General features: G+C 41.3%; 1 protein-coding gene and 1 long non-coding RNA gene across 2 annotated transcripts in view; one reads left to right on the top strand and one right to left on the bottom strand.

Moving 5' to 3' along the window:
* Positions 1 to 22,984, top strand: part of MMRN2 (multimerin 2) — a 51,337-nt gene extending 28,353 nt beyond the window's left edge. The window contains exons 2-7 of the mRNA XM_030570827.1: positions 2,924 to 3,046; positions 6,664 to 6,770; positions 8,885 to 8,956; positions 11,884 to 12,048; positions 14,117 to 16,054; positions 20,567 to 22,984. Of these exons, the coding sequence (XP_030426687.1) occupies positions 2,924 to 3,046; positions 6,664 to 6,770; positions 8,885 to 8,956; positions 11,884 to 12,048; positions 14,117 to 16,054; positions 20,567 to 20,952 (2,791 nt within the window). The 3' untranslated portion in view covers positions 20,953 to 22,984. The remainder of the gene's footprint in view (positions 1 to 2,923; positions 3,047 to 6,663; positions 6,771 to 8,884; positions 8,957 to 11,883; positions 12,049 to 14,116; positions 16,055 to 20,566) is intronic.
* Positions 2,603 to 17,628, bottom strand: LOC115655407. The gene is made up of 3 exons (XR_004001383.1): positions 17,541 to 17,628; positions 16,861 to 16,974; positions 2,603 to 2,971 (listed from the first exon to the last, which is right to left on the bottom strand). It is a non-coding gene; the product is annotated as an uncharacterized LOC115655407 (long non-coding RNA).
* Positions 22,985 to 24,336: the final 1,352 nt, after the last annotated feature.

Below are 24,336 nucleotides of genomic sequence, written 5' to 3'. Positions count from 1 at the left end.
TCAAATGAGCGTAATGTTGCATCCAAACAGGAATTCTCTGTTAGACCTTGTCTTGACATATAAAGAAGAACTCATCACAGAACTAAAAATTCATGGTAACTTAGCTACAAGTGATCATGACATTTATAAAGTTCAAACAGAATAAAGTCCAAACCAGTGATATATATACTCGGTGCACTAAAAGGGCCAATTTCACAAAGCTGAAAACAATTATGAGCAAGATCAGCTAGGAGGAAGAATTTAATCTGAAAATGTGAGTGATAACTGAGAATTGTTTAAAAACAATTTACTAGATGCCTTAAAAGCTGCAATCCCATCATCAAGGAAGAAGGCCATATTGGTTAAAAAACTGACCAAGTTTAGATGGGAAGTAAAGGCAGCTATAAAAAATAAAAATATAATATATAACAAATGGAAGAAAGGGGAAGTTGATAGTAATAAATATAAATCAGAAGCTAGGAATTATAGAAAATTGATAAGGGAAGCAAAGAGACACAAGGAGAAATCTCCAGCCAGAAGAGTTAAGGACAACAAGAACAACTTTTTACAAGTATATTAGGAACAAAAAGAATCCTAAAAATGGCATTGGTAATAGTAGAATTATTAGTACTAATGCAGAAATAGTCAATACATTTTTCCATTCTGTATATAGGAAAAAGACAGATAATGTAGTCATATCATATGATACTCTTTCATTCCACTAGTATCTCAGGAGGATGTTAAACCGCAGCTACTAAAGTCAGACATTTTAAAATCAGCAGGTCTGGATAATTTGCATCCAAAAGTTTTAAAAGAGCTGGGTGAGGAGCTTGCTGGACCATTACTGTTGACTTTCAATAAGTATTGGAACACCAGGGAAGTTCCAGAAGATGGGGAAAAAGTTAATGTTGTGCCAATATTTGAAAAAGGTCAACGGACTGATGTGAGTAATTATAGACCTGTCAGTCTGACATCGATCCTGGGCAAGATAATGGAGCAGCTAATATGGAACTTGATTAATAAAGAATTAAAGGAGGGTAATGTAATTAAAGCTAATCAACATGGGCTTATGGAAAATAGATCCTCTCAATCTAACTCAGGATTTTTTTTTATTACATTACAAGTTTGGTTGATAAAAGTAATAGTGTTGATGTAATATAGTTAGACTTCTGTAAGGCATTTGACTTGGTACTGCGTGACATTTTAATTAAAAAACTAGAACGATATAAAATTAACATGGCACATATTAAATGGATTAAAAGCTGGTCTCAGAAAGTAATTGTAAATGGGGAATCATTAAAAAGGTATGTTTCTAGAGGGGTCCCGAAGGGATCAGTTCCTGACCCTATGCTAGTTTTTATTAATTAAAAAAAAATTATTAATGATCTGAAGAAAATCATCACCGATAATGTTTGCAGATGATACAAAAAATTGGAGGAGTTGTAAATAATGAAGGGGACAAATCACTGCGACAGAGTGATCTGGATAGCATGGTTAGCTGGGTGCAAGCAAACAATATGTTTTAAAATGGCTAAATGTAAATGTATATATCTAGGAACAAAAATGTGGATCGTAGTGTGACGGGTTGAATCCCCTTGGGAGCTGCCAACTGATGTGCTAAGACTACCTCTGCCCCTGCTTTCCCTGCCAGCTCGGGACCCCAGCACCCTGTCTTGCTGAGCCAGACACTCCCATCTGCTCCAACACAGACCCAGTGTCTGAATTACTTGCCGCAAAGCTACAGCCTTAACTGAAAGCAGCTCACAGAAGTGTTCCTGCCTATAACACTCAGATGCCCAACTCCGAATGGGGTCTAAAACCCAAATAAATCCATTTTACCCTGTAGAACGCTTATACAGGGTAAATTCATAAATTGTTTGCCTTCTATAACACTAATAGAGAGAGATGCACAGCTGTTCCCCCTGCCCCCCAGGTATTAATACATACTCTGAGTTAATTAATAAGTAAAAAGTGATTTTATTAAATACAGAAAGTAGGATTTAAGTGGTTCTAAGTAGTAGCAGACAGAACAAAGTGAGTTACCAAGCAAAATAAAATAAAACATGCAAATCTACGCCTAATACAGTAATACAATTGAGTACAGATAATATCTCACCCTGAAAGATGTTTCAATACATTTCTTTCACAGACTGGATGCTTTCCTAGTCTGGCCACAATCCTTTCCCCTGGTACAGCCTTTGTTCCAGCTCAGGAGGTAGCTAGGAGATTCCTCATGATGGCTCTCTCTTTACTCTGTTCCACCCACTTACATATCTTTTGCATAAGGTGGGAATCCTTTGTCCTCTGGGTCATTCCCTTCCCCCCATCCCCTCCTTCTCAATGGAAAAGCACCAGGTTAAAGATGGATTCCATTTCAGGTGATATGATCACATCACTGTAAGACTTCATTACCCACTTTCCAGCACACGCTTATACAGGAAGACTTACAAATAAAACAGAGCCATCTGCAGTCAATTGTCCTGGTTAATGGGACATCAAGATTCCAAACCACCATTAATGGCCCACACTTCGCATAATTACAATAGGCCCTCAGAGTTATATTTCATATTTCTAGTTTCAGATACAAGAGTGGTACATTTATACAAATAGGATGATCACTCTCTGTATTTAATAAAATCACTTTGAACTCTGAGCCTGCAAACTGAAACCAAAATCGAGAAGGTTGCAAATATGGCTCAAGGACATGAAAATGTCCCAAAATTCAGAGAATACTCCTCTGTATTGAACACTAATAAACATTACCATCCCAGACCAAAGCAAATTAAATACAAAGAAAAGCTTTGTGGAAATTTTCATTTTCCCTTGTCATCATTCAGCTTGAAAAGGAGGCCCCTCTGAATGGCACACTTCCCTTGCATTGTGGTTCATAGGGATTTTTGAAATCTTTCATTTTAAGTTCCTTCCCTGTGCTTTCCCCTCCCAGGAACTGGTGTTCCTTCATGAAGTCCCAGCTGGTCACGTACACAGCTGCCTGCAAGAAAGAAAAATATGTGATTAAATCACAGCAGCCTTGTTCAAATGGAGCCCCAGACTGCCAGAAAATCATGTAAGTATCCTTAGTGGTATTATTATTTGTATTATAGTAGTGGTCCAGAACCATGTTGTGTTAGGCACTGTACAAACACAAAACAAAGAGATGGGCCTGTGCCAAGTATCAGCCAAGAGGCAACAGACGGGTATAGATAGATGAGAGAGTTCAAGTAAACAGTGAGGCAATATTGGCCATTCTCTGCACACCAGAAGCCTCATAACTGTCAAGTTTTTTGTACGAGTCACAGAAATGAGAGTTCTGAGAAGGGGCTTGAAGGAGGGCAATGAGGTTGCTTTGCCAGTGTTTACAAGGAGTGCTCCCAAGCATGGGCTGCACAGGAGAAAGCATGAAGGCATTTGCTTGAAAATTGAAATTGGAATTTGGGTTGAGATCCCAATGCAAAAACAGTATTGTGGGTGATTCTGGGTAAATGTTGTCACTCATTCCTTCCTCCGTGAAAGCAATGGCAGACAATCATTCGCACCCTTTTTCCCTGGATTGCCCTGGCAGATGTCATAGCATGGCAAACATGGAGCCTGTTTTGCCTTTTGTCACTATCACCGTATGTGTACTGGATGCTGCAGACAGAGGCGGTACTGCAGTGCTACACAGCAGCATTCATTTGCCTTTGCAAGGTAGCAAAGATGGTTACCATTCCCATTGCACCTTCTGCTATTGTTAAATTGGCGATGAGATGACACTTATCAATCATTTTGTACCGTTTGCAGTTGGAAAGTGGCGATGACGGTTATCAATCATTTTGTACCGTCTGCTGCTGTCATGGGTGCTCCTGGCTGGCCTTGCTGAGGTTGGCCGGGGGTGCATGGACAAAAATGGGAATGACTCCCCAGGTCATTCCCTTCTTTATGTTTTGTCTAAAAATAGAGTCAGTCTTGCCTAGAATATGGAGCAAGTCTACTAGAGAGCCAGAGAGCACAGCCACTCCAGGTCAGAGCCCCAGAGATCCCACAGAAATGATGAGCTGCATGCCATTCTAGGGGGTGCCCCTGCAACAACCCAACCCGCTGCTTCCCTCCTCCCACACCCCTCCTGGGCTACCATGGCAGTGTCCCTCCATTTGTGTGATGAAGTAATAAAGAATGCAAGAATAAGAAACACTGACTTTTTAGCGAGCTAAAATGAGGAGGAGGCAGCCTCCAGCTGCTATGATAGTCCAGGGAGTACAGAATCTTTTCTTTAGACACGAAAGGGGGAGGCGGGGGCTGATGGAGCTCAGGCTCCAGCTGCTATGATGAGGACGGTTACCCAGCATTTTGCACCATCTGCCAGGAATGACAGGGAGTCATTCCTATTTTTACCCAGCGCCCCCGGCTGACCTCACTGAGGCCACCAGGAGCACTCATGGGATGATGACGGTTTTCCACCGTTTTGTACCGTCTGCCATCAGGAAAGGAAGGGGAGGGGATGCTGCTGTTCAGCGCCGTAGCACCGCGTCTACCGGCAGCATGCAGTAGACATATGGTGACATTGAAAAAAGGCAAGAAATGATTTTTCCCCTTTTCTTTCACGGGGGGTGGGGGGAGGGGTGGTAAATTGACAAGATATACCCTGAACCACCTGGGACAATGTTTTTGACCCTACAGGCATTGGGAGCTCAGCCAAGAATGCAAATACTTTTCAGAGACTGTGGGGACTGTGGGATAGCTGGAGTCCTCAGTCCCCCCTCCCTCCCTCCATGAGCATCCATTTGATTCTTTGGCTTTCCGTTATGCTTGTCACGCAGCACTGTGCTGAGTCCCTGCTGTGGCCTCTGTCTATCATAGCCTGGAGATTTTTTCAAATGCTTTGGCATTTCGTCTTCTGTAACGGAGCTCTGATAGAACAGATTTGTCTCCCCATACAGTGATCAGATCCAGTATCTCCCGCACGATCCATGCTGGAGCTCTTTTTGGATTTGGGACTGCATCGCCACCGTGCTGATCAGAGCTCCACGCTGGGCAAACAGGAAATGAAATTCAAAAGTTCGCAGGGCTTTTCCTGTCTACCTGGCCAGTGCATCCAAGTTCAGACTGCTTTCCAGAGCGGTCACAATGGTGCACTGTGGGATACCACCCAGAGGCCAGTACCGTCGATTTGCGGCCACACTAACCCTAATCTGACATGGCAGTACTGATTTCAGCGCTACTCCTCTCGTCGGGGAGGAGTACAGAAACCGGTTTAAAGAGCCCTTTATATCGATATAAAGGGCCTCGTTGTGTGGACGGGTGCAGGGTTAAATCGATTTAACACTGCTAAATTCGGTATAAACGTGTAGTGTAGACCAGGCCTAAGATAGCATTGAGTACTATTCCCTGAGAAGATAATGTCTGTGCAAGGAACAGTGGCAAGAGCTTGAGGTACCAATACTGGTACATTTGATAGTGGTTGGAAAACACTGGCTGAAAGAGAGACTTTCTGATTAAAAATAGTACATTTAATATCCACCCACGCATTCTTACCCGTTATTAATTTATTAACAAATCTATTTTTTAAAATCTCATTTGTAACCTATTCATGCATTAATTTGTCCATTGCTCTGAACAATGAAATCAGACCGTCCAATTTTGTTTTTGTTTATAGCCTGTTTCAAGACAGTTTTAAATGTCTCTGGTACTAGCACTATGTTGCAAACTGCAGTAGAAAGTCTGTTTAAAAATAAACTAGTTTCTATTGTAATTTGTTTTTAAAAGTCACAAAAGATATTCCAGTTGGCATTTGGATTTTGAGTGAAATTTGGACCTGAACATATAACCCATCTGTGGTGTTTCTGATAGATACACCAATAACAAAACTGCAATTGTGTGTCCCTTTAAGGCCACCATACAGTAACAGGAGACCACAACACTTCTGGAATTTAGTCTAACTCCAACACTTGTGGAAGCAATTACAGTAGAACTGCAGAGTTACAAACACCACAAACTGACCAATCAACTACACACCTCATTCGTAATCGGAAGTACACAATCAGGTAGTAGTAGAAACAAAAATAAAAGGGGAGGAGGGGAGAGCAAATACTGTACAGTACTGTGTTAAATATAAACTACTAAAAACAATTAAGGGAAAGCAGCATTGTTCTTCTGCAGAGTAGTTTCAAATCTGCATTAAGTTAATGTTCAGTTGTAAACTTTTGAAAGAACAGCCATAACGTTTTGGCAGAGTTACGAACATTTGAGAGTTACGAACAACCTTCATTCCTGAGGTGTTCCTAACTCTGAGGTTCTATTGTACAGAGTGGAACAAGTTGTTGGAGCTCTGCTAATTGAAGAATGGTAACCTCCACCTCTGAGCGTGACTGGTTTTACATTTGCAAGACACTATGGAAACTAACATTCCGTTGCTAACACTGGACTCCTTTATAACTATCACAGTGATACTTCTTTTCTGCAAGAGGCATGTAGCGAGGAGTCTACTAAAAAAGAGTATGAAAATCAAATCACATTTTACTGAGGTGGAAAAGAGAGCTTTCATTACATGGACAGTCTGAATGCTCTGCTGAGCAGCATAGATGCATATTATTTGATTTATTTTTTTGTACTAGCCATCTAGTACAGTATTAGGACCAGATTCTCAGCTGGTGGAGATTTATACCAATTGAGGATCAGGTCCTTAGTCTCATGTTTTTCATTTTCCAGGTATAGGGCAACTTTGAAGCCAGTGTATCGTGTGAGGCAGAAGGTTTTAAACTCTTTGCACTGGAAATGCTGCCCTGGTTATATTGGGGAGAACTGTGAACAACGTGGTAAGGAAAGTTCAAAAGTGAATGTGAGCATTAAGCCTAGACACCAATCATAGTGGTTTGGGAGGGGCAGGGAGACTATCTTTTTTAAATAATTAGGAACAAGAGATCTAAGCTGAGCAACGGGACTTTATTTTCTGCATTAGACCTTCTCTTATGGCTTTCATTCCATTTTAGATTTCTGTATTTTTTTAAAAAGACTGTTACTCATCTGTTCTTGTGTCTAAGAGTATGTTTATACTACTTGCTGGATTGGTGGGCAGCGATCGATCCAGGGGGGATTGATTTATCGCATCTAGTCTAGATGCGATAAATCAACCACCGAGCGCTCTCCCGTGGACTGCTGTACCCCAGCGCCGCAGGCAGAGTCAACGGTGGAGTGGCAGCAGTCAACTCACTATGGTGAAGACACCACGGTAAGTCGATCTAAGTACGTCAACTTCAGTTACGTTATTCATGTAGCTGAAGTTGCATAACTTAGATCGACCCCCCCACCCCAGTGTAGAGCAGGGCTATAATGTGAGGTCACCAACATGGCTCATCTTCTTGGGACTTCTATTCCCTGAATCTGCTGCTACCTTGACATTATTAGTAGCTGTAATGGCTGCAAACAGTCATCTAGAAGCCTGCTGTCATGCTCAACACACATGCTCAACACACATTGCTGTGGGCTCAACTGAGGTAGAAGTCTACTCTGCCAGGACTAAATTCCAAGTGAAGGCTGGTGACTAGGACAGTTTAGAGCAGCAGATCAGTTACTAGAGAGATCATGATGTATTCAATTCCAAACAAGGTTAGTGGACCCTATACTCGCTGCCCTCCATGGAATAGGGGAAAGTGGCCGCTGCCTGGTTGATATAGTAATGCATGGTGGGTTAGGTAATATTACCTCACCCACCTTGTCTCTCTAATATCCTGGGACCAACATGGCTACAACACTGCATACAAAACTGCTTATTGATCATGCTCAGAAGAGGAGCAAGAAACCCTACTACAACATTATTATTAGACAATTTCTCTGTGTAATTAAGGAGGCTGCAGTGAGAACAAGTTAAGGAAGGTGAATCCTTATCGCACTCATCTATGTGTTCTATAATTTAAAAGGGAGTTTCTCTTTTTCCCTTTGTGGAGTTGGCTTTTTTTTTTTTTGGAAGGCAGATCTGTAAAGCACTGCATATTTTGAAACATATAATACTACCGGACATTCTTTAGTTTATGCTCTTAGAAGAAATACCATCAAATGTAGTGCATTTTGTTTGGTAAATGAGCGTTACAGAGAAGAGATTAAACACGGCTACTCTCCCTTTAATTTCCCATTTGCACAACAGTATTATGGCTGATAGCAACAATGTGCAGGGATTTTTAGTTAACTGTAGAGTCATAAAAAGGAATTTTCAGAGATTTTGGTGGAAGCCACAAAAATACTAGTAATTTGTAGGCATTTAAAAATTTTAAATATACATAGAACACACAGACATTCCCTCCCAAACTGTTAAAATGTATAAGGCAGGTCCAGTTTTCAACCTAAGCTTTTAAACTCAATGTTAACAGTGTACCATCCTTCCTAGCTCATTTCTTAAAGGTCAATAAACCAGCATGAATAGAAGATCCACTGAAGTTTTATTATTATTTAAGAAATGCTATAAGCATGTGGCACTGTAAAATAGGTAACTGTTCCAGTCCAGGAAAAGGTTCACTGCCCTGAGGAACTTGTAATCAAAGGTCTGACCTTGGAGTCCTTACTTATATGGGTGTGGTCGGACTGGTCTGAAATGTACAAGCAATTAAAAAGCAATACAGATTGATGTGTGATATTGCAATAATGAGTGCAGTAACTGGGCAAGTGGGTAGACAGAATGGTTTAATATCTGGAATGCTTCATGGTAGAGGTAAAATTTAATTAACACAGAAAACAAGGTGGAGGTCCTTAACATGTAAATTGACAGTTTCATTGCCTTTAATAGTGCTGTCATAATTTACACTAGTTGAAGATCAGCCTCTATAAAATGAAAAGAGATCCCTTCTGTTTTGAGTAGTTGACTTGTGTGAAACAATTCACAAAAGAGGGGAAAGCAGACTGTGCCATTAATATGCAATTTATCAAATCTCAATTGCAGATCCCAATTTTGTTCCAGTGCCCGCTAATCATACAGAAGGACTGGAAGATGGAGAAGAGTTCTCAAGCAAAAGTATGTTCTTGAACTTAACTCACTGCTTCAATTCATCTCTTTAACCTCATAAAAACAGATGTATACAATGAGAGGAAGGACTTTTCAGCTGCTGTATACATGTGGACAATAGCTGTCTACATAGTGAATTTGCTTGCTTTGGGAAGGCCTTTCCCCTTCAGTTGGTGAGAAGTCTTTAAGTGTATATCTTGTTTGTGTTAACCTTGTATAACATTTCTACAAATGATCATGGAAAAAGAGATCATTTGTTCAGTACAGTAACTTCTCGCTTAAAGTTGTAGTTATGGTCCTGAAAAATGCTACTTTAAGCGAAACGATGTTAAGCGAATCCAATTTCCGCATAAGAATTAATGTAAATGGGGGGGGGGGGTTAGGTTCCAGGGAAATTTTTTTCACTAGACAAAAGACATATATACACACACACGGTATAAGTTTTAAACAATTAAATGTAATACTGTACATGATTGTGAAGCTTGGTTGAGGTAGTGGAGTCAGAAGGTAGAAGAGAGTGGGATATTTCCCAGGGAATGCCTCATTGTTGTTAATGTAGCCTCACACTCTACAAGGCTGCACGAATGGGGGGAGGGGAGACAGCATGGCAGAGAGAGACAGAGAGACACACTATGTGTGTGAGTGAGAGATGTGTATAGCTCCTTTAAGTACGCTGACCCCACTCTGAAGTACACTGTCCTTTTAAGTAGATCAGCAAGTTGAGACAGCAGCTGCTGCCAGCAGGCTCCCTCCGTTCTGAGCCCTGTCGTGTCCCCTTCTGCTCTATGGAGATGGGCTAAGTGGGGGGCAGAAGCAGGGGGGAGGAGGGACACCCTCACATTAGCGCCCTTCTCCCCCTATCCCCACACAGCAAGCAGGAGGCTCCCGGGAGCAGCTCCAAGGCAGAGGGCAGGAGCAGCACATGACAGTGGGGGGAGGGACCGCTGAACTGCTGGCAATTGATAGCACAGGGAACTTAGGGGAGCGGGGAGCTGATAGGGGGGCTGCCGGTCCACCCTGGTTCCAAGACCCACCACTAGCTCCAACGGGCTGCTCTTTCTGCAAGCAGTGGACAAAGCAAGTGGCTGCCAACAACATTATAATGGAGCATTGCGCAACTTTAAACGAGCATGTTCTCTAATTGATCAGCAACGTAACAACAAAACAACGTTAAGTGGGACGACTTTAAGTGAGGAGTTACTGTATAAGATGCTCCCTGACCCTTTGGTGTAAGGAATCTCTTTATGTGAGCCTCTAAGTTTGACACAGGATTCTGCCAAGCTTGAGACAAAGTGACCCAGATTTTCAAAATTGGGTTCCTTGTTAGACTCCTTTGCCAATAAGTAGGCACCTAAATAAGTATCCTGATTTTTTAAAATGTACTGAACACCTGGCAGCTCCCAAGGACTTTGACACTATACAAATACCTACCTGTCCTGAAGTACTAACTGTCTTTTTGGTCTTTGGCTGCCCTAGACTGACTTGTAATACAAGAATACCCAGGGAAATTAAAGTAACCACTCTACAACTTTATATCAAATGGGCTCTGAATAAGGTGAGAATACCAACTAATACAAAGTGTTAATTCTGTCACTGTTTTGGAGATTTCAGCATGAAATTGCTCATCCTCCAAGGTGAATTCTACCATTGTCAAGAAGTGGAAACCTATCGCTCAGAATACTTATCAGAAAAGCAACCCACTCAAAATGGTATTTTAGAGTCATTAATAAAATAGACCCCCCCCGAGGTTCTGATGGCATTACTATGGACTTAATGCATTAGAGCCATACCTCGGCACTCTGTCCTGTCAGTCTGACAAAATGTACTGGGTCCCTGTGCCTCTGGGAAATGGTGCAGTTTTTAAGTGCTATTAAATATCTCCTAACAGCTAGCTTTAGGGCAATGTTACAGCCTTGGAAGATGCTATCCTCTCTCAGACACCGAGCTCAGCTTGCATAAATCCCTGCTGCAGAGAGAGTTGAGAGTATAAATGATTTTTAATGTAGGTGAAGGCAAATAGAGCTGGATTGGAAATATTTTCTCCTATCCCATGAAAATTTTCAAGATTTTAAGAAGTTCCTGTTCTGCATTGGGATGAAACAAAGACCTTTTTATATTTTTTGGGGGAGAAAAAAACAAACAAACAAACTTCCCCAACCACACCCTTGAATAGCCAGTAGGCTGATGGTTAGGCTTCTAAGATGTGATGTGGAAGATCCAGGTTCAAATCCCTGGCCTAGTGGCACTTCTGCTTTCTTATCCTCCACTCATCTCCAGCTTTGACCAGAAATTCTATCTCGGACCCGAGAAACATTCTCAATGAAAAACTGTTTTGTCAAAAAATTCCCAACCAGCTCTACAAGCCAATGGTGTGTGATTATAGGTAGACCAACTTCGCTTAAGGTACATCTGGCACTGCAGTTAGGTGGCGTGATTCCCAGCTTGGATAGACATACATGTGCTAGCCCTGCCTGAACTAGTATGTTAAAAGAGCAGCATGGCTGTGACAGCATGGGCAACTAGATTGAGCTGCTGCCTGTGAAGCTGTGGCCACACTGTTATTTTAGTGTGCTAGTTTGATCACATATATCACTGGGAATCACACTTTCCAGTTGCAGTGTAGCTGTAACCTTAGCCAACTGACTTGAAAGCTCTCATTCTGCAAGAGATGCTCATGATGTGGCGGAAGGCTGTCGTCATAATACTCCCACTGAAATAACTGGGATTACATATTTACGTGAGCTTATAATGTCATGTCCCCCCAAAACCTTTTGTATATAGAGTCACTGGAAGACTCAAGGATGAATTAAATCTTTACTCAGCGAGTAAGAAATACAGGATTTAGTACAGAGCCTGCACCAGGTTGGGGTGCACCTTTCACACTGTTGATTGCTGGATATTGTGTGGCTGACCACTTTCTTTCATTTTGCAATTAGTGTTGACATCACTGCAGGCAGAAGAAATTATGAAAACCATTCAGAATCACAAGACGCTTCTGGAAGATCTTCAGAATGATATTCATCAGTCAACCGGAGATTTACAGAAACTACTTGAAAACAACATTACTACGATGACGTCAAAACTGAACCATAGTAAATCTGGTGAGAGGATTGGCACAGACACATCAGTGTTCAAGCTGGCATTGTAGATTCATATATACCAGAAAGAAAATCTAGAACTAGAACCTGGTATATTCTGTAGAGCTTTACTTCAATTTTTATGGTATATCTAAACTGCAGATACACGATTGCAGCATGTGGAAACCTACATGTATTAGCTTTGATTGAACTCTCTCAAACTATAGCAGTGAAGATTTGGTGGCACGGGCTAGATGCTTGAATACAGACCCAATGTCGCGGCCAGGTTTGTCTGGGCTGCCACAGTTTCATTGTTATTGGTACTTGTGCTAGCTAGATCAAAGGTCACTAAGGTATAGCTACATATGCTGCAATCACACCTCTGATTAAAAAATAGACATGCTTAGAATGGGCCAAATCCAGATATGCTGGAAGTCTCTGAGCCAAATTACCGTGACAGATTGGGATGTAAAGTGGGTGTAAACCATAGCATAGTTTAATTTGAGTTTATTTGGCATAACTTAGTGTAATTTACATGCCAAAATGGCTGAAGAAGGGGTATCGGGAAAAGCAATTCAATGTGTAAGAGAAAGCAGGCTCCTTACTTTTACTAGTTAATTTCTTTTCCTGTTGCGCCCTCCACCTTCCGTTTACTGTATAAATTTTTGCACAGTTGTTGTGTACACATACTGAATTCCAGACTGGAGGAAGTTATATAAGAGTGAGTGTCTGAATTCTCCAAACCAGTCTGTACTCTATACATACCTACTAGTGAGCCATGGGTTCTTAGAATCTGGTTCCTTAATGAAAAAGGATCAGTGTTTGATTTAGTTACCATCAAGTACAGTGAAGATATCACATGCTGTTATAGGTTACTTTGCAGATGCTGCCCAGGCCCAGTGTAATATTTAAATTTGAGTATTCCTTGTGTTTGTTATTAAAGTCATTTTAGTTTATGCTGTCTCTAAATTTTCAGATTTCAGTGTGTTGAATAATTTTATATTTGACACAGTTGCATGGTAAGTATCAGAGGGGAAGGCATTATGGGATTGTGGGATACACAAATTAACTTGGGGGGGGGTGTTGCTAAAATGGCCAGTTGAGAAATTATCATAATAAATTCAGAGTTAACATGCTTCTTAGATGAACAGGGGCATTTCACACCTCTCAGAGTTATTGTTTCAAAGGGGCTGCAGGCTCAAAGACAACACTGTATTGACTTATGCTCAGTTTAAATTGGAAGATTATTTTTCTGACCATAGTAAGGCTATGTTTTAGTCACGGGTATTTTTAGTAAAATTCATGGTCTGTGACCTGTCCATGTACTTGTACTATATACCCCTAACTAAAACTAGGGTGCTCTGGGGCAGCAGGAGGCCCAGGGGTGCCTTGGGTGCTCTGGGGGGAGGGTGGTCAGGGACCCTTGCTGGTACTGGGGGGCGGGATTGGTATGGCTAGCAGGTTCCCAGCCCAGCTCCATGCCGTTCCCTGGAAGTGTTGACATGTTCCTCGGCTCCTAAGTGGAGGCACAGCCAGGGGGCTCCACACACTGCCCCCGCCCCAAGTGGGACATGTTGCCACTTCCAAGGAGTCCCCCTGACATAAGCGCCACCCAGAGCCTTCACCCCATCCCACGCCCTAACCTCCTGCCCCAGCCCTGAGCCCCCTCCCACACCCAAAGGCTGCTGCTGAGGGGGCAGGGTGGCCCAAGATTGCCCCTGCAGTGGTCAGTGCAGCTGGCCCAGGGGCTGTCTGAGCTGCTCACTGCTCACCAGTCAGCCACGCTAGCCACTGCAGAAGTCATGGAGGTCCCAGAAAGTCACAGAATCAAAGACCTCTGTGACAGACTCGCAGCCTTAACCATAAGTATTAGAAGCTTAATTCTCTTTTAAAGGAAAGTTTAGATTTTTGGGGGATATTGTGCCAGTCACCATTGAAAAATACTTAGCCAGTAACCTGGAAGGACTTGTCCAAATCTAGCCCAAGCCTGGAAAGGTTCATTTTCCCAAAACATCATTTAAATTATCCCCTTTAGTTTTATAGGAACATTTTTCTTAGATTTTGTATTGTACAATTTCATTTTGTGTTACAGAACTGCCTGAAAGGCTCCTTCAGCAAATGCTGTTTCCTCATGTGGAGAGTTTCCTGAAGGAACATTTTAACCCCATGTGGGCAAACTTCAATAAAAGCTTACAGAGCCTCTCTAGCATGGTAAGAAACTTGTCCAAGGATGTGGAGGTCAACAAAAAAAGCATAGAGAAATTCCAAGAAAGCACCGTACCCAAGAAGGAATTCCAGGAGCTAGGAACTAAGTTTGAATCGAAAGTTCAAGAAAACGCAGTGAGAGTGGAGCAGCTGAAAAGGGAACTAGGCAATCATCTACACATGCAGCAGACTACCATTCACCACAATCTCACCATGATCAAGGCAGATACTGATATGAAGCTCAAGAAGTATCATAAGATACAGCAGTCCCATTTATTAGCTTTGAACAGTAGCATGACAGACATAAAACAAGAGCAAGAAAACCTTGAAGACGAACTTGAGACTTTGAACAGAAACTTAACAGAACTCTCTTTATACCATGGCAACAAAGATGAAGCTATCTGGCTATCCATCAGGCAACTCAATGAGACTATGATAGGGCATGCAAAGCAACTTAAAAAACTGTACATGGAGTCAGATGCGACCTTTGAGGATATTACTGTTTTAGACAAATGGGTTAAGGACTTAAAAGCCAAGTCAAAGCACGAATCAGAGGAATTTAGAGTAGCCTTAATGGAGAAATCACTTATTATAGAAGAGAACAAAGAAGCTCTGGAAAGGCAGATATTGGAGCTCAACTATACCCTCTCAAATCTTCAAGAAAGCCACTGGGATCTATTGAAGTACATGAGAGAGTGCAATTGTGAGCAAATATCTTCTGACATTGACATACTAAAAGATCATCAAAAGAATATCACCCATTCCCTACAGAATACCCAGCTAAACTTAAAGGAAGTGCAACACCTAGAGACGTCTTCCAAGGATCTCTTGAGGAGTGAAATTGAAGAGCTGTCCACGGCTTTTAATTCTATCCACCAGTCTCTTGGTTATCAACAAGAGCAAAGCAGACAACTGATGGACAGCATGTCTCATCTTAAATCACAGATTAACATTTTGTCAGAAGATATTGGGTTCCTGAAGAAGAAAGATGAGGAAATTCATGGCCACATCAAGTATCTCAATAGCTCTTTCAATTCTCTTTTGGAAGATGCAATGCGGCATGAAACAGCACTAGAGGCCTTGTTGGGAGCAGAAATTATGGAGGTCTTGTCTGAAGAAAACCCTAACACCTTAATATCATCAGTAGCTCAACTGCAAGAAGCTCTCAGACACACCTCAGATAAACTCAAAGAGCAAAATGTGACTTTAGAATCCCTTACAAAGAGATTTAATTTCCTGGAGATGGGTCGTGAGAGTAACCATGATGCTCAGAATGTCTCTAAACATCCCGAACATAAAAAGCAAACAAAAAACACTCAGGAGGAAGTCAGGAGCCCACACAGCAATGTAGAACATATGGAGCCTAACCATGAGGCGTCCAGGGATGACATCGTGGATAATCCAGCATATAATGATATCATGACTCTAAAAAAAGAGATCAAACATCTAAGTATGGATGTCAAGAGGCATCAGTCATGGAGGGACGATAATAATAATTGCTGTAATCATACTGTTATAAATCTAGTGGAACCACTCAGCATTTCAGTGGAGAATCTGAGGACAGATTTAGTAACCATCAAACAGAGTTTTGAGGACCATCTACAGATTTTTCAAAAACTGTTTGGAAGTAGTGAAGAATTAGTTGCCTCAAACATAAGTCTGGACATTACAAAGATTCAGTCAATGATGGCCAAAAAGATGAGAAGGCAGCAAAAAGGTCATGAGAAGCAAAAAAGGAGAGACAAAAAACAGACTGATGAGAAGAGAGAACACATGCAAACTATAAATGGAAAAAATAAAATAGAGGCTGAGCTTTTGGAAAAAGGTAGGTTCTCCCCCCGCTCCCAATCCTGTAGCTTGTTTCTGAGCCTCACAGCATGCTTCGGGTGTATGGTACACCTCTACATCAATATAACGTTGTCCTTGAGAGCCAAAAAATCTTACTGTGTTATAGGTGAAACCGTGTTATATCGAACTTGCTTTGATCCGCCGGAGTGCGCAGCCCTGCCCCCCCGGAGCACTGTTTTACCGCATTATATCCAAAATCGTGTTATATTGGGTCGCATTATATCAGGGTAGAGGTGTATATATAATGTGAGAGCTGGTCGGTGTCTCAATGCAATCAAAGATTTGATATTGCATTTGGCTCCCTGGCTGGTATAAAGTGGCACAGCTCTATTGGAGTCAGTGGAGTTACAGATTTACAACAGCTGGGTAACTGGCCCTTAACATTAAAAGTTCCATGTTTTGCTTGCAATTGCTGGTGATGACTTAAATGTTTTTTTGTTCTGAGTCAGGATGAGGCTGCTGGGTCTCCAAGCACTGGCTCAGTCTCCATCGTTATTTGAGTCTGGAAGGAACAAAAAGGGCCAAATCCTATTCACCTTGCTAACAGGAACAGGCATGTTAACTTAATTGGGTAACTTGAGTGAGCAAAGTGGGAAAGCTTGGGTCCAAAGGAAGCATATTACTTGTCCATGTTAGAGATTCATACACAGGTTTCTACCTAGCACTTCATCATGGCTTACCAATTCCTCTTTACTACAAACCTGCTTCATCATGATTGTTAACCATGTATCCCCACAGCCAGCTCATCTGGGGCACTGCAAGAATGGCACATACTAATCCTACCTGCCAGAGTTGTAGAGTGTTGCGTGTGTGACGATCCCAGCTCAAGATATGAAATTGCCTCGGTCACAGCACCAGCCAGACTTTCAGGCCAGCCCAGTTAAGAATGTTGTAAAACTGCAGTTATTTGAATAAGCAAAGAGGTTACATGGATCAGTAATTTCAGGTGAACTTAATGTTCACCAGCAGGACAGAACAGGAGACACAGCACTTTTCTTATTTAACTCACACTGGTGCTGTACCTTGGTGCAGTCAGCCTCATAATTTCCACGGTTATTGATTTAATCACTTTCCCAATGAGAGCAAAATTCAGGTGACACTTTATTATACTATTGTTTAAATAAAATATGTTCAGCTAACTATCTGTGCAAGTACCTAAATGCACATTTCTTTTTCAAATGCCAGGACTTCAGCAAACTGAATGCTCTGCTACATCCCAAATTGTAATGTAATGCAAATTGACATTAAGATCTAAATTAAAATAAAACTGATACAAATGATAGATAAAAGATATTAAATAAAATAGAAGATATGACCTCACCCACCTTGTTTCTCTAATAACCTGGGACTGACATGGCTACAGCTACACGGCATACAACAAATGATAGCTGTCTTTTACCTGCACTGTTCCATTTTTGACCCTAGTTACACTTCTGTTGTTACATTTCAGCTGCATTATTTACCTTGCTCACACTCATGCAATGTGTTCCTCAGAATAAGATATGTAACTGAGAACAGGTTTTGATGTGCAGCAGGAAGAATTGTTTAATGGAAGCCTGTTTACTTTTCCACTGAGAACCTTAAATGACTCATCAAGCATGTTTGTACTTCCTTTTTTTAAATGTCAAGAATGGGAGCAACTCAATAAGGATTTAAAAGCCTGTTCTGTAACGTCATCTCACTGAAAGATCTCTTGCTTTCCTGAGTAACGACTTCAGACTTGCATACATAGGACACTCAGGAAAGTTAAGGTGAATCAACTAAAGTAAAGTGGCTTTAGTTTGCTATAACTTAATCCTTCAAAGATTATTTACAGTGAATTAAAGCCACTTTACTCTTAAGTGAGAGCATCCATACAGGGGTTTAATATGCTGTATTTCATGTGTTTTAACTTAATACCTTTAGCTGATTCACCAAAACTTACCTGTTTCTCCCCAAGTAAACAAGCTCTGAATGGGACCTAAGATTCTCATCACTTAAAATGTGTTGTTTACTGACTGCTTTTGGCACTGATTCTGTAGGTTCCTTTCTATCATGCTTTAGTGCAGTGCCCTCTGCTGGTAAGAAGAATTTCTTTATAGATTCATAGACTGAGCCCAGAAGGAACCATTTCTGATAATTTAGTCTAACCTTTTGCATAACATAGACCATAGCATTTCACCCAGTAGTTCATGAATCAAGCCCAGTAACTTTTGATTGAGCTACAGTATATCCTTTAAAAAGACATCCAAATCTGGATGGAGAGTCCGTCACATCCCTAGGTTAATTATTCTGTTTAATTGCCCTCACTGTTAAAAATGTGTACAGTAACTCCTCACTTAACACTGTAGTTATGTTCCTGAAAAATGTGCCTTTAAGCAAAATGTTAAGCGAATCCAATTTTCCCAGAAGAATTAATGTAAACGAGGAGGTTACGTTCCAGGGAAATTTTTTTCACCAGACAAAAGACTATTTCTCTCTCTCTCTCTCACACACACACACACACACACACACACACACACACACACACACACACACACACACACACACACACAGATGATGATTGTGAAGCTTGGTTGAGGTGGAGGAGTCAGAGGGTGGGATATTTCCCTTACTGCTAAATAATGAACTAACAATTGGCTGAGCCCTCAAGGGTTAACTCTCTCACTCTGCAAGGCAGCAGGAATGGAGGGAGGGGGTATGTGTGTGAGAGAGATGAGCATTTCCTCCCTTTAAGTACACTGCCTTGTTAATTAGATCAGCTTGCTGATACCAGCTGCTGCAAGCTCCCTCTGTCCTGAGCCCTGGTGTGTCCCCCTGCTGTATGGAAGATGGGGCAAGAAGGGTGGAGGAGCAGGGAGGAGGGGGACACCCTGACATTAGCTCCCCTCTTCCTTCTCTCTCCACTCCCGCACAGCAAGCAGGAGTCTTGGGGAGCAGTTCCAAGGCAGAGGGCAGAAGCAGCACATGGCAGTGGGGGGAGGGGGGAGGAGGACAGCTGCAATTGCTAGGCTGTTGGGTGGCTGCAGCACAGGGAACTTGGGGGAGTGGGAAGCTGATAGGGAGGCTGCCGGTGTACCCTGGTTCCAAGCCCCCACCAGCTAGATGCAACGGGCTGCTCTTTCTGCAAGCAGTAGACAAAGCAGGCGGCTGCCAAACGACGTTAGAAGGGAGCATTGCACAACTTTAAACAAGCATGTTCCCTAATTGATCAGCAACTTAACGTTAACCGGGATGACTTTAAGTGAGGAGTTACTGTACCTTATTTCCAGTCTGAATTCGGCTTCCATCCATTTAATCTTGTTATTCCTTTATCTGCTACAGTAAAGATCACTATCAGAAGTCTTTTCCCTGTTTATGTACTCAGACCACCTTCAAATCATTTTTTAAACCTTTTTGATAGACTACATAGATTGTGCTTCTGAAGTCTTTTACCGTAAAGCACGTTTTCCAGACCTCAGATTATTCTTGTGTCTTTTCTGAATATTTTTCAATTTTTTAAAACATCCTTTTTAAAGTGTGGACACCAGAACTGGAGACTGTATTCCAGAAATGGTCTCGCCACTGCCCTATACAAAGGTAATACAAACTCCTTGCTTTAATTTGATAATCTTTTCCAGTAAAGGACTTAAAACAGGGGTCTCAAACACATGGTCCATGGGGCTATTTCCTGTGGCCTGCCAAGCGGCCCGCACCTCCCTGGCCGACCTCCATGCCAGGGGTGGGCAAACTACAGTGGATTATCCCCCTCGAGCCCTGCGATGTTCCCTGAAGTGGCTGGAATCACATCCCTGTGGCTGGGGTGTGTGTGTGTGTGTGAAGCAGAGGGCTGTGTGTGTTGCCCTGGTTCCAAGCACTGCCCCCCACAGCTCCCATTGGCTGAGAACAGCGAACCGTGGCCAATGGGAGCTTCGGGGGAGGTACCTGGAGGAGTGGCAAGCAGCGCACGGAGCCCTGCGTCCCTCCTCCCCCAGGGGCTGCGGGGACATGGTTTGGGGAAGGGGTTGGAATGGGGGCAGGGACTCATGAAAGGGGTGGAGTGGGGGCAGGGCCGGGGGCAGCCAGGGGTGTGTGTCAGTGATGCGGCCCTTGGGCCAGTGTATAGACACACAATGAGCACACAGTTGAAACAGAGACAAAGAGTAGGAGGGGAAGCAGAGGTGCAGAGAGGTAAAGTAACTTGCCCAAAGTCACACAGCAGAGCCAAGAATATAACCTAGATCTTGTGACCCACTAGTCCAGTGCCCTACTCACTATGAACATGGCGCCTCATTAAATCAAACAGAGATGATTCCTAAGACCCAAAGGAAGCAAATATGGATATATTACTATTGACCCATTTTGATTCCCATTGTGAGCACAATCTTATTTCAAGCATTTTCATTTAATAACACAAATAAATATGTGCCAATCATAATTACAAGCTTTATTCCACTACCTACCTGTGGGGAGCAAGTGCAGAAAGAGTTACTGTAGTTAAAAAACTGTTCCTCTCCCTGTGTTGTTCTAGATTCATCAGTGGCATTCTACGTTGGATTCTGCGAAGAATGGGATGAAGTAAAAGCACTGAAGTTTAATGAAACATACCTTAATTATGGTAACAGCTATTTCCCTGAACAGGGCTACTTCAAAGCACCTCAAAATGGTGTCTACATGTTTGTTATCAATGTGAAGTTTAGTGCAGGACCTGCACTGGGGCAGCTGGTTATTGGCCGTGGACACAGACTGACTCTGTCAAGTAGTCAGAAGGAGACAATTGGAAGCTCTGAGACCACTTTTGCTATGGCAGAGCTGAAGAAGGGGGAGAGAGTGTGGTTTGAACTGCTGCAGGGCTCTATAGTGAAACGTGGCCCACCTGGAACAACCATGGGTGGATTTCTAATATTTAAAACTTGAAGTGTGCCATTTCTCATTAGTCAACATTTTCCCACAGATACAGTGGACCATCAGTTACTACCTGATCTGTGATTTGTTTGCATGTAAATTCTGTTGTGTGTTTTTAACATAGCACTCTTAGATTTACCTCCATGTTCCTTTCTAGACATATTTGGTTTTTGATTACTTAAAGCATCATATAGAATTCAGAGAAATGAGATTTTATTAAGTTTCCTCTGTGTGATGAGTTAATGCATTGAATGCAGTATCTCAGCCCAAAGTTAAGTTAGAGTTGAGGGAAATTCCAAGATTTCAAAATTTAGTTTCACCCTGAATTGGGATGAAAAGTCAAATATCTGATTTTTACATATAATACTTCATTTTGATAAGGTCAAAATGTTTTGGCTTTTACATTATAAATTGTAAATATAATATACTAATCAAAATGATGAAATCCAAGTGCAACATTTCAAATTTATAAAACCAAAATGTTTCAAAAATTCTGACAAAACACAGATTTAGTCAAATCAGCATTTTATGATGGTAAACTGTTCCATCAGAAAATATTTGACCAGCTCTAGTTGTAAGCATTAGACTATAGAATTATTAAAAACAGGTCCATGTATTGCTCTTCAAACCTTAATTTTATAGCTGACTGTGCCCCTTTGCAGTGAAGATAGATTGTACCAGTTTGCAACATGTATAATAATCACATGAAAGCCCTCCTTTGCACCATTGCTCTGCATGTCTCTTGGAATAAGGCAAGCCAGAAGGTTAGCAGTTTTAACTGTTTATAAATTAACTCACTGGTGGGATTGTAAGCATCTCTCTGTACTGCTGTCTCCAATACACTGAAGACTGAAAATACACCATTTATTCTGTGCCTTTGACAAGTAATCTCATTTTTGTGCAAAATACTGCTTGAATATTTTGAACTAGGGGGAGGAAAGAGTACAAGAAAACCAAGAGGGGGTGAGAAAGTACAAAGGGAGACAAAAGCATCAATGACAGAGCTGGTACCTTTCAGTTAGGCCAATCAGGTGACCCAGACACTTTTAAGGAAATAGATTCAAGTATCCTTTCTATCCCACTCATCATCTCCAGCAGTCATATGGCTTAGAGAATCCAGGTAAAATCTTGGCCTCATTGAAGTCAATGGGAGTTTCACCAATGACTTCAGTTGAGTCACAATTTCACACGAGTTATTCAAAGTGTATTTCTCCACATGTACAATAAATTTTTCAGAGACATTATTGTCCATGGTTGCCAAGCTTCACAGTGCCTCACATGCTTTTTCAAATTTTTTAAGTAGTAAAGCAAATTTTTGCTGACAGTAACAAGTTTAATTATATTAAAATTCTAAGGGTGGCCAAAAAACGTATACCAAAAATGTCAGAGTTCTGTATCTATTATTGGCAAGGGATAAAATTAGTAAGGGGAGAAATTAACATTCATTAGGTTATATCAGTTATGGAGAAAAAAAACATTTTTCCAAAAGGAGTCTCAAAACTTTAAAATATAATACCACAATGTGGCCAAAAGGCCAAATACCATGGGGGGAGAAAGTTATAATTGATTAATCAAAACAAAATTAAAATCATTAATCAAAAATTTCACTAAAACCCAGCCTCTTCATCATACATTTCAATACAATTCACAAACAAAACATAATCTCATCCTAGCCAACATTAATGCCATGTGGTAAAACAGAACAGCTTAAGTATCAACCACATTACAGTAGCTGCAGCTCATTAAAAATCACAGATATTAGCAACATATCAAGGCCCTTTCAAGCCCTACATGTCTATGACACTATATTTCAAGGTATCATAAATATTAGCTGTTAAAAAGGACAATTCTATTTGAGATATAAACTGTTGCTCCTTGGATTGATGAAAATGTCCAGGACTCAGCTTTAAGTATTATATACCACTGGCCACTTTTGGAACCCATAGGACAAGAGTTTACTACGATAACTTCATTCAAGTAAAAATACAAAATTATAATTGGTTTTTAATTAATATTTGTAGGGCTTCATTAATTAAAAAAATTCATCGCGATTAATTGTGCAGTTAAACAATAATAGAATACCATTTATTTAAATATTTTTGCATGTTTTCTATATTTTCAAATATATTGATTGAAATTACAACACAGAATACAAAGTGGACAGTGCTCACTTTATATTTATTTTTTATTACAAGTATTTGCATTGTAAAAAACAAAAGAAATTGTATTTTCAGTTTACCTAATATGAGTACTGTAGTGCACTCTCTTTATCATGGAAGTTGGACTTACAAATGTAGAATTATGTACAAAAAAAACTGCATTCAAAAATAAAACAATGTAAAACTTTAAAGCCTACAAGTCCACTCAGTCCTGCTTCAGCCAATTGCTCAAACAAGTTTGGTTACATTTTTAGGAGATAATGGTGCCCACTTCTTGTTTACAATGTCACCTGAAAGTGAGAACAGGTGTTTGCATGGCACTGTTGTAGCCTGTGTCACAAGATACTTACATACCAGATGCACTAAAGATTCATATGTCCCTTCATGCTTCAACCACCATTCCAGAGGAGATGCATCCACACTTGTCATAAACAGATGGTTAAGGGTTAATGTCTCTTTTACCTGTAAAGGGTTAAGAAGCTCAGTGAACCTGGCTAACACCTGATCAGAGGACCAATGGGGGGACAAGATACTTTCAAATCTTGGTGGAGGGAAGTCTTTGTTTGTGCTGTTTGTTTTGTTCGTTGTTCGCTCTTGGGGCTAAGAGGGACCAGACGTGCAACCAGGTCTTTCTCCAATCTTTCTGAAAAAGTCTCTCATCTTCAAAATAGTAAGTACTAGCTAGAAAAGGCAGATTAGTCTTATGTTTGTTTTCTTAACTTGTGAATGTGTATTTTGCTGGAAGGATTTTTACTTCTGTTTGCTGTAACTTTGAATCTCAGGCTAGGGGGGAGGGAGTCCATCTAGGCTATATGAATCTGAATACCCTGTAAACATTTTCCATCCTGATTTTACAGAGATAATTTTTACTTTTTCTTTCTTTAATTAAAAGCTTTCTTTTTTAAGAACCTGATTGATTTTTTCCCTTAAGACCCAAGGGGATTGGGTCTGAACTCACCAGGGATTGGTGGGGGGAAAGGTTAATTCCTCTCTGTTTTAAGATCCAAGGAGTTTGGATCAATGTAGCCTCTCAGGGTAACCCAGGGAGGGGAAAGTCTGGGAGGGGGAAAGAAGGGGGGATAGTTTATTTCTCCTTGTTTTAAGACCCAAGGGGTTTGGGTCTTGGGTTCCCCAGGGAAGGTTCTGGGGGAACAGAAAGTGTGCCAAACACTATATTTTGGCTGGCGCTATCAGATCTAAGCTAGGAATTAAGCTTAGAAGGGTCTGTGCAGGTCCC

Source organism: Gopherus evgoodei, chromosome 7, assembly GCF_007399415.2.
Source record: "Gopherus evgoodei ecotype Sinaloan lineage chromosome 7, rGopEvg1_v1.p, whole genome shotgun sequence".
Taxonomy (NCBI): Eukaryota; Metazoa; Chordata; order Testudines; family Testudinidae; genus Gopherus; species Gopherus evgoodei.
Note: the sequence above shows the minus strand (reverse complement) of the source record. Positions and strands in the feature narration are given on the sequence as shown.